The sequence below is a fragment of the Benincasa hispida genome, chromosome 10 (assembly GCF_009727055.1).
Source record: "Benincasa hispida cultivar B227 chromosome 10, ASM972705v1, whole genome shotgun sequence".
Lineage (NCBI taxonomy): Eukaryota > Viridiplantae > Streptophyta > Magnoliopsida > Cucurbitales > Cucurbitaceae > Benincasa > Benincasa hispida.
In genome coordinates, this window is record NC_052358.1 from 4173081 (window position 1) to 4184614 (window position 11534).

The following is an 11534-nucleotide window of genomic DNA, read 5'->3' on the forward strand; positions in this document are numbered from 1 at the left end:
ATCAACGGGGGCGTAAACTCAAGATCTCCCTTCAAATTCGACCCAAACAAAGCCAATCATAGCTTCCTCTCCTTCGAACCCAAATTAAGGATTAAAGCGATTAACCAAATGGAGTAGATTAAGGAGAGGTTTGAAACTAAATAATATATAATATATACTTAAATGAGTTTGAAGTTTCTCACCTCTCCTTAATCTACTCCATTTGGTTAAGGAGATGTGTGAAACTAACAAATAAATGTAAAAAATAATATTAAATTGTAACATTAAGTAAATTAATTTTCAATCTATATGATCATCAACCATTGATAATGTACAGAAAGCATGTAAAAATGGTAGATAAAATAGTGGTGATTTTTAGATGAAAACACGGATTTAGATGATGCTTTAGATAACTTATAAGGCATGTATATATTTGTAGCTACACCTATCACTACATATATAAACATGACGTATATATTTATATACTCTCATTTATCATGATTATCCCGAAAAAGAATTTTAAAAAAAATAATTATTATATTAGAGCTGTGGTTCTCAAAAATCAAATATGAAAAGTGAAATCAGAAAACACTTACCTCTCAAACTAAAATTGCTACCCATTGGTATTCTCACTTTACTCACACTCATATTACGCTCTACGCATTATATTATTTCAATTAATGAATTAGAACTCTTTAATCAAATTAATTTTAAACTCAAACCATAATCCAAAAACACACGCGAATACAAAACCGAAAATCGTATACCAATTCTTTTCAATTACCAAATATTTTGAAAATCCCTAATTGCAAGCAACTTTTGCTCACATCAATAATCTATGTTTCAATGTTTCTACATCTAAAATAATAATAATAAACAGAAGAAGAAGAAGCATCATCAAGATGATGGATAAGCAGACAACAAGTGTGGAGGAATACATGAAGAGTTACTCCAAACCCTAGAATGCAACTTTAGTATATCTCTTGCCTTCTCTCTTGTCTTTAAACTACAATCCATTTGCAAAACCAAACACAACTTTGCCACCACCCCAACCTCCAACATTTCTTGTACCACCTTCACCGATGCCGAGAACCGACAAATCGACGACAATATCCTCACAGCTCGATCGCTCGCCATCGCCGAAACCCTAAGTATTTTCTTAGACACAACTGCAACCCCCGCCCCGTGTTCCACAAGCTTCTCCCGCCCCTCTGCACACCCGCAAAGCTGATCCAAAACCACCAACCCTAGCTCCGACCACCGCCTCTCAGACGAATTCAAAAGCAACTCCACCAACACTTGAACCGCACCACCCTCGACCGCCTTCACACGGTTCCTCCCCCACGGACACACCTCTGCGAGAACCTTCAATGCCGATTTTGAGGCTTGATGAGATATATGATCATGTATCACACGCACAATTTCACTTAGAAGTTCCTTCTCAATACCCATCAACCGAATTGGATCAGCAAGTTCCAAACTTGATTTAAGCAACATTACCGCATAGGCTCTAGATTGACAATTCCCATTTTGAAGGACAAAAGTAAGAGAGTTGATGAAGTTAGAATCGCCATTTACAAGATTCTTGAGATGGGTTTGGGAAGGTTTGATGTGAAAGAGAATTTCCACCGCTGACTCAATAGAACCAATATTATTACTACCACCACTTTTAATAACCTTAGTTAGAAACTCAAAAACCCCATCGGATTGAGCCACAAGGTTGCGATTTCTTTCACTCTCCAAGACGATAGCTTTAAGTGCAAGGAGGCATTTTTGGTTGGAATTGGGAAAATTTTGAGCCTCCTTGAGGATTTTTGCGACATGGGTTTTGTCAATAGGAGATTTTGGAGTTGGAATTCTTTCAATTCCATGAGAAGCATTGAGTGTACACCAAGATTGAATCAAACGGCGAAGAGTATGATTTGGGGTTAATAAATCAGGATCGGGTGATAATGGTTGTTTGGTAATGGGGCAAATTCTTTTGTTGCAAGAAAAAAGCCATTTTTCGATGTTGGATCGATCGTAAGTGATGCCAGTGGAGATTGTGACTGGATCTCTCATGAGTTGAAGAGAAATTGGGCAAAGGAAATATGAAGGGACTTCAATTCCACCATCATTGTTTTCTTCTTCCATTTTCATCTCTTTTTTTGGAATTCAATTGAAAAATGTGAAACTTTTGAAGAAAGGGTTTGGTTGGAAATGGGGAGTTTAGAAAAAAGGAAGAAGATTTAAATGAGAGGATTCAGAAGGTGTATGACGACAAGTTGATGATAACGATGATAAAAAAAAGTCAACACACGGCAATTCGAGAGCCTGATTTTTTAAAAGTCAAAAACACGGAAATTTGTGAACGTTATTGGGGAGAGGATATGTAATTAATTATTTAGGTAAATCTTAAAAGCCAGAAGAGAGAGAATAAAAGCACACAAGACAAACTATAACCTTTCCCAACATCTTGGGAAATACAACAACTAATTAACCATAACCGTAAACCAATACAATTTCACCCTACTTTTATTTATATATATATATATTTGGAATTGATAGGGATGTATGGACACTATGCAAGCTGAATCCAAGTTAAATCATACATTTTAATTATTAAGAGTTGATGGTTATGATATATAATCTCATACTCTCGTCACATGTGAGTTTCAAATGTCTAACAAGTAGAAATTAATATATATTATAGAGGTTTGAATACATAACTATTTGTTTTAATACCATGTTAATTTATCAATTTGACACATTATATATGAATAATTATTTTTTTAAAATTATATTTTTTTAATTATTAAATATACTACATATGGATGTCTAATATGAAATTGATTGAACTTTCAGAAAAGGTTTGTACTAAAAAAATTATAGTTTTGTTGATTTTAGTGAGTTTTTGGGATTTATATTTAATGGTCAAAAGCTTGTGCATTGACATATGTATTAATTTTTTTAGTGTTTGATTGTATTGAATTGATTAATTTTTGAGAGATTATCTGGAGAAAAATTAGACCAAATGTGAAGCCACAAATAAAAGGTGAAATTAAATTACATTAGTTTTCCAACAATTCTTAAGTTTTATCTTAGTAATTGAAAATTAACCAAATAATTAAATTACCATAATGACAATAAAAGTCATGGAAGAGACCTTGATAGATGAGCTCAAGTGGGGGTGTAATGGAAGAAAGCGTCTGAGATTGAAAGGTGTAACGAGGGGGGACCTTTGACATTGTTGATTTGGAAAATGTTTAATTATTTTTCGAAATGAATTATAATGTATATAAAAGTTCATCTTCTTTTATAAATAAATAAATAATAATAATAGAAGTTAATAATATAATTAAAGTGTTGTCAAAATCGATGTCTGAAGATGCATGGCTGGTGCCGACCACCTCTGATGGGGTTATTTATTCACCCACGCATTTCATGGCCGATGCATTTAATTCCATAAATCCACATTTTATCTATTCCTAAATTTTCTAAATTTTCGCATTTATTGGGTCAACGAAAATGGCTACATATCCATATTTGCATAATTAATTGTGATTATTTTAGGGTTTCCTTTGACATTGCTATCCAGATATGTGTGGTATATAAAATAATTAGTCTTCAATTTTCACATTATTAAATTACCATTTATTATCAGACAATTGAATATTATAGTGACAATTCAAAAAACAATTCAATCGATCTAACCTAATCTAAACTTATCTATCAATTGATTGGGATTTTAAATTAACTTAAAGGCTTCTATGGATCATTAATGACGTCTTGGCTTTTATTTATATCTATTAAAAGATAATCATTGAATGAAATACGAAAGCAATTGCACTCAGAAAAAATACATATGAAAAGTATTGAAATTTTAAATCAACTAAGAGTTTAGTGGGACCCATGAAGAGAGATTAGGAGAACACATATGATTCATGGGAGAGTTTAGAGTGCTTATTAAGAGGATCTTCGGAGACCTTAGAACCATTGAGTTTAAGACCATCTATCCATATTATCAACTGACATACCATAAAGGAAACATTGAGAATTTGAGTAGGTGATGCACTTAATCATCAGTTACAGTAATAGGATAACTATCCAGCAAGTATTAACTCAATTATGAGCCTGAACAACTGTTACACTTTACTATTCTATATAAACAACTAAAGTCATTAGATAAAAGTATGCCTAAAATACCCTAGTATTTTCTATTATCAAGTTACTCACCTACTCGAGATTGACTTGAGTATCGGAGTGTGTGTGACTTGGCACCAAACTGGTGTTCACTTTCTTTTGTCTTACAAGAATTTAGACTATTTTTTTTCATAAAAATAAATTTACAAGGACATCAACAAATTAAAATTATGATATGGAATTCAACTGCTTTTTAAAATTTAATGTGGATAAGTAAACAAATATAATCCTTAAAATCTTCATTACTTCCATTTTTTAAAAATAGATTTTAAATTAAAACACTAAAGAAAAAAAAAAACTTAAAACAATCCTATTTATATAATAACTACATTGTTTATATTTGAATTTAGTTCATCATTTTTTTAATATTTAATATCAGTTTAAGTTGGCCAATTATGATCAGATTTGACAATAGTATTTTAAAAACCACTTATTATATAATCCAACTCATCATATGAAAACTCCAATGAAAATGACATATTTTTTTATATGAATCTGAATCACATTCTTGGGCATACAATTAAGGGGAAAAAGGGTAACCAGGTATCTAATTCTATATTTCTTTTGCTAATTCATAAAAAGTATTTTCTAATATTGTAATTACAAACCAATTAATGACAGGTTAAAGTCGCACAGTAAACGATTTATTAAGAATTAATAAGGTAGAGTAGAGAGTTGAATAAAGTCTGAGAATTGTATACGTGGAGAGTCCACAGCCATTTTTCTTATTTTACAAAACTCGACGAGTTATTGACTTTTAAATTTAAAATTAAGAAATTAATTAAGATAGGTCCCATTTATGTCGGTCCTCAGCTTTCACACTATTATTCCAAATTCAAAGTCAGTTATGGGTGCGAAAATTTACATCTTTCGTATATTATAATGTATTATTCAAAGGAAGCTAAGTAGACCGTTGATTAATTCTTTAACAATATCCAACTTCTTTTCTTATCTTTTATTTATCATTTACAACTTTTCAACCAAATGCCATTGCTTACTTGCATCTCTAGTAATGTATTTGAAATAGCCTTTCAAAATATGAGAATTATTTTTTTATAAGCATTTTTAAAAAATTAATGATTTAAACCATATTTATAATTACAACCTCTTTTCTCATCTTTTATTTATTATTTCAACTTTTCTTAAGTTCTTCTAAACTCTACTAGAATCTCTCCATGACTCATCTCAGCTTTCCTAGGCTCTTTCTATGAATCATCTAAGCTCTTCTAGGCTCCTCTATGGTTCCTCTAAGCTCTCTTAGATTCCTCCGAGTTCCATTGAGTTCTATTCTAGGTTCTCAGAGCTCTGCTTAGCTCTCCCCATGGGTCCTTCAAGCTCTTATAGGCTCTCCTCACGGGGACCTTTTAAGCTCTCCCATAAGTCATCTGAGGTCTCGTAGGCTGAGGATCCTCTTCAGCTCTCCTTGGCTCTCCATGAGTTTTATGAACTCTCCTCATGGGTCTCACTGAATTCACTCTAAACTTTCATGGATCCTCTAAGGTCTATTAGACTTTTCTTATAGATCCTACAGAGCTCATTCTAAGTAGGCTAAAATCTACCTATAACACAAGAGATAAAATTCTGATCAAACACAATTAGGAAATTGAGGTTACAAACAAGCACACTTTTTAGAAATATATAAAGATGAATTCTATATTCTTTAATTCCAAAGGAAAAAGCCATTAAGTTTTATTATCTCTAATAAATGGGTGTAACAAGAATTATAAATAAGATGTATTTATATTAAATGGCATAATATATATAGAATAGCTTGAGCAAAATCAAACTCAAAATTCAATTATAATATACAAAAAAATGTATGTAGATTAGAAAATCTTAAACTTATGTTATGCTATATTTGATATTGCCGTTGGTGTTATGGTATAAATAAATCGTTTATAATTATCTTTATGTTTTGATTTTGAAATGTCCTTTTCGTACATATATCAAATAAATTAAAGAAAAACTTTATGAACGAGGAGACAACTTGACTCCAATTATACACACATACAATACCCGTCATGATATATAAAGACTTGTCTATACTAATCAAAAGGTTTAAAAGTTAAAAGAAACAATAATAAATAAATAAATAAAAGGTAAAGAAAACAATAAAAACCAAATTTTCTACCAAAAAAATGATAATAAAGTTGGACACGTTGGAAAAATAATTTAGATGAAAAATGAGCAAATTTTTTAATATGGTCATAGAAGTGGAGAAGTAGACCGGCAATTTCTTTAAATCCTCTTTTTAAAAGAGGAAGCAAGTGAGGCAACTCACACATTTAGCTATACATTTAATTAAAATATTGTGACAAAATATAAAGTTGACCGTAAAATATGGACCCACCTTGATTGAGACTTCCAATAAATACTAATATAAGACTTGTTTACACATGACTACATTTAATTTTGTATAAAGCATTGACAATTTAAAAAAATAATTATAAATTAGATGCACATTAAAAGTTGATAACAAAACATAAAATTTGTTTTTATTAATAAGATTAATTTAAAATGTTTATTAAAAAAGTTAATTTAAAAGGAAAAAAGGCTAAAATTAAAATAATCATCTAGTAAAGTATTTAATTTATTCACAAAAGCATAAATTCATAAAATAAATCGATAATTAATTTATTGCTATTCCAAAATTCAACCAAACAACTCATCTAACTTTCATGTGTCACCTACAATGAATTTGTGTTTTGAAGATGAGATCACTTGCAGAATAATCAAAATTTTACATACAAGCCGTGTGATATTTGCTAAAGGCACTTTGATGTTAAAGTCATTTTTCACAGAGTAAGTTTTTAGTTTCAGGGAAGATATGAACTAACTTGATGTGAGGTAACAAATTTTCATTCATTCTTTTATGAATTGGACTCCATTTATACTATATTAAAAGAGGGTATAAGTAGGAGAATTTTCACATTCCTATTTTGCTCTTAATTTTTAATCATATTTCCATTATACCCTCCTTTAATAGTTAGTTATAACTCCCTTTTTTTTCACGAATGATACCATTTTTTCTAAAACATCTCTCGGCAAAGGAGAGACTTATCAAAATAGTATAAAGAGATCATTAATCTTTTTCTTCTACTCACTTCACCATTCCAAAAAAAAAAAAAAAAAAAAAGTAACCACCGTCCTATATTTGTTTTTTTTACATTTATTTTTTTTACAAAATTTTGTTTTTATATTATTTTGATTTATATTTTTTTTTTGTACACACTTTGTTCCTCTTTTTTCTTTTCTTTTGTTTTTTGTTTTGTAATTTTTTTTATGCATTATTGTATGTGTTTTTTTCCTACATTTGTTTTTAGAATTCTTGAAAAAAATTATCAAACAAAAAAAAAAGGTAAGTTAGTTTGTGTTTACTTCAATTCACTACTTCAGCAAAACATTCTACATTTATTTTTTAGGAAATTTTATAGTCATTTGTGAACACTTTGTTTCTCATCTTTTTCTTTTGTTTTGTTTTCTTTTTCATAATTTTTTTCTTGTGTGTATTGTATGTGCTTTCTTCCCTACATTTTTTTCTTAGCATAAAGAAAAAGTATTATCAAGCAAACAAATGCAAGTTGTGCTCGATATAATTCAAATTTTTCTTTTAATTCACATTAAGGTTTTATTTTTAGAATTTAATTTAAATTAAGAGTTTTATTTTGATGGACAAGATGAGGACATCTGATAGATTAAATTAACTTGAAAAATTTAGAAAATTTTAGGAATTTTATTTGATTTATACTTTTGTTTTTCTTTAGAGATGTGATTAACATTTGTTTTCTCTACATTCATTTTTTCAGGATATATTTTTCTTTTATTTTTATTTATATTTGTTTCTAAACACTTTGTTCCTCTTCTTTCTTTTGTTTTGTTTTTTATTTCGTAGTTTTTTTGTATGTATTATTGTATGTGTTTTCTTCCCTACATTTTTTTTTTCAGAATACCCAAAAAAGCATTATCAAACAAAAAAGAAATGTAAGTACTCCCGTGTTTACCTCAATTCACCACTTCTACAAAACATTATACATTTATTTTTTTACGAAATTTTAATTTTCTTTTATTTTGATTTATAATCATTTGTGAACACTTTGTTTCTCATCTTTTTTCTTTTGACTTGTTTTCTATTTTATAGTTGGTCTTGTCTCAAGCATCGTATATTGACAAGATGCTTGTCAGATATTCGATGCACAATTCCAAGAATGTTTATTACCTTTAAGGCATGCAATTGTATTGTCTAAGAAACAATGTCCTAAGACTCCTCAAGAGGTTGAGGAAATGAGACAAATTCCCTACGCATCGACTGTGGGCAGCCTTATGTATGCAATATTATCTACTAGACCTGACATTTGCTTTGCAATAGGGATTATCAGTCAATATTAATCTAATCCAGGATTAGATCACTGGACGACGGTCAAAACAATTCTCAAGTATATTCGGAGAACAAGGGATAATATGCCCGTGTATAGAGATAAGGATTTGATCCTTGTGACACTATGGATATGACCAGCTTTATAGGTGTTACAAGTGTTGTAAAGTGTTATAAATGATCTGACCTTGATCATTCATGTAGAGACATATGAGCGAGGATATCCTATACAGAGAGTTTGTATAAGACCGAACCACAAAATGATTAGTCTCGTATATAACGTCATTAATAATAGAAACTTACATTTCACTAGGATGATCATAGGTGACATGACCTGAATCCTGAGTGAGTTGTGAATTCCTGCTCATGAAGGCGGTCCTTTGATTTGTATGGGTGATAGTGGTAAGATTGCCAACTCAATAAGCCTACCGCTTTGGGGATTCATCTGACTGGGGAGCTAGGAACACAGCTACACGAGACGGAATTCACTCCTTCCCCGATGCAGGGGAAAGTAGATAAAATGGCTCCCCTAAGAAGCTGAATCCGGGACTTGAACATAGTGGCCACACCCTCCTGGCTCAAGAGGGACTTGGTCATAATTAGACTATGACTTATTGTTCATTAGAGGATCCGTGGTACTTAAGGAGTTAGATGTAATTACAGGGCAAAAAGGTAATTTTTGATCCAACTGTACTTACGAGCAATTTGTGAAGGGTCATCGTACTGTTGATTGGTTATTTATCAATGGACACAGAAATTTGTCTAGAGTGCGAAGAGTGCAGTTGTCGGTCTTTAGTAGAATGACTAGCAGTTAAGGGATGTTGGGTAATTTAATTAAAGAGTTTAATTAATTATCCAAGTATCATTGGAACTTCAATCTACAGGTCCATAAGGTCCCCTCTGTAGCTCAACAGGGATTTAATTGAAAATTACTTTTGGATTAATTTGAAGTGTTCAAATTAATTGAGAGTATTAATTATATATGTGATATAATTAATATAATGTATTTAATATATTATAATATTAAGGTAATAAGAGGAATTAAAATATGATTTCAAATACTAATTATATGAATGAGATTCATGTAATTAAATTTAATATAAATACCATAAATAAGTTGAGACGAATTAAATATTTGGATATGATCCAAATATCAATTATATGAATGAGATTCATATAAGTGAGTTTACTATAAATGTGATTTATATTAAATGTCATGTATGGTTGAGAGAAAATATATCTATAGGTTATATTGTATTTGATAAAATATGTAACTATAGATCATGTGTTATATGGGATATAACATATAGTTTATATACTTGTAATAAGGTTGTTATTATATGTATAATTATTATTAATTTAATTTTATTAAATTAATATTAATTAATTAACTTCCTCCTTCTAATTTCTCTCAATCAAATACGTGATGAGAGGGGTTAGAGAGAGGGATCGTGCTAATTCATCTTCCTCCATGAAACATTGAGAGAATAGTTCTCCCTGGAAAAAAAAAACGAAAAGAGAAGAAAAGTTCTTCTCCTCCCTCTCCTCCTATTCATCTCCTTCCCTGTTCCAAAACCCTAAGGCAGAGCCCACACCTCATGTCATTCTCAATCCATAAGGAGAACAGAAGGCTCCATTTGGTGGTGTCCCTTTTGGAGAAGGAGATCCGTTCGTGACTTGTTCGAGGGATTCTTGAAGAATAGTCTTCAAAGGTAAGGGTTTCTGAAACCTTAAGTTTTCCTTTATTAATGCATGCTATAATTTATATAAAACATATCTTCTTCTTGTTTTACTGTAAAACTTAAATTCAATGAAAAATAGATTTGGGACGATCTTACTTCCGCTCAAGGTTCTTTCTTTATAGAGTTCTTTCAGGCCTGTCATTTGGTTTCTATGGGTGAGAGTGGCCAAATCGCCGACTCAACAAGCTTACCATTTTGGGGATTCGTCTAATTAAGGAGCTGGGAACACAACTACTCAAGAAGGAATTTAATCTTTCCCCGAGGTCAAGATAAATAGATAAATTGCTCCCTTAAGAACTGATTCTGGGACTTAAAAATATGGTGTCACACTCTCTCTTAGTCAAGAGGGGTTTGATCATAGTTGAACTATGATTTATTATTCATTAGAGGGATCCGTGATACTTAAGGAATTAGATGTAACTATAGGGGCAAAATGATAATTTTGGCCCAACTGTACTTACGAGCAATTTGCAAAGGGTCATCGTACTATTGATTGGTTATATCCAATGGACACATAAATATATATGTAGTACAAAGAGTGCAACTGTTGGTCATTTGTGGAGTGCCCGACAGTTAATGGATGGTGAATAATTTAACTAAAAAGTTTAATTAATTATTCATGTACTGTTGGAGCTTCAAGCTACATGCCCGTAAGGTCCCCTTAGTAGCTTAACGGGATTAAATGAGAATGAGTTTTTGGATTAATTTGAATTGTTCAAATTAATTGAGGGAACTAATTATATGTGATATAATTAATTAAGTTTTAATTATATATGATATACTTATTATAAGTATTTGATACATTATATTATTTGTGAGAGAAAATAAGTATTTGAATATGATTCAAATATTAATTTTATGAATTGGATTATATTGTTAAATTTAATGTAAATGTGATTTATATTAAATGTCATTGGTGAGAGAAAATAAACTATAGGTTATATTGTATATGATACAATATTAAAACTATAGATTATATGTTATATTTGATATAACATGCCCCTCCCCCTCCAATTTATATGAGTGGGCAATAGGCCTTGGTAGTTCTTCTTCTTCCTGCAAAAAGACAGAGAGAAGTTCTATGTTCTAATATATATATAAATTCTCCTCCCTACTCTCAGTCAATCACTTCTCTCACCAAATTCACCAGAGCCCATACTTCCTAGATTCTCATCAGAGAATATCGAGGTTATATTTTGGTCATGCCCAATTGACCATTTCACAGTTCGTGATTTGAACAGATGAGAAGGATACGTGAA

General features: G+C 30.8%; 1 protein-coding gene across 1 annotated transcript; it reads right to left on the minus strand.

Moving 5' to 3' along the window:
* Nucleotides 1-741: 741 nt before the first annotated feature.
* LOC120088706 (E3 ubiquitin-protein ligase PUB23-like) lies at nt 742-2177 on the minus strand. The gene has a single exon (XM_039046129.1). The coding sequence runs from the start codon at nt 2116-2118 to the stop codon at nt 877-879; it is 1242 nt and encodes a 413-aa protein (XP_038902057.1). The 5' UTR covers nt 2119-2177; the 3' UTR covers nt 742-876.
* Between the last annotated feature and the right edge of the window lie 9357 nt (nt 2178-11534).

What these genes read in the sequence shown, in the direction of transcription:
- LOC120088706 (XM_039046129.1), bottom strand. Translation starts at nt 2,118, where the DNA reads ATGAAAATGGAAGAAGAAAACAATGATGGTGGAATTGAAGTCCCTTCA.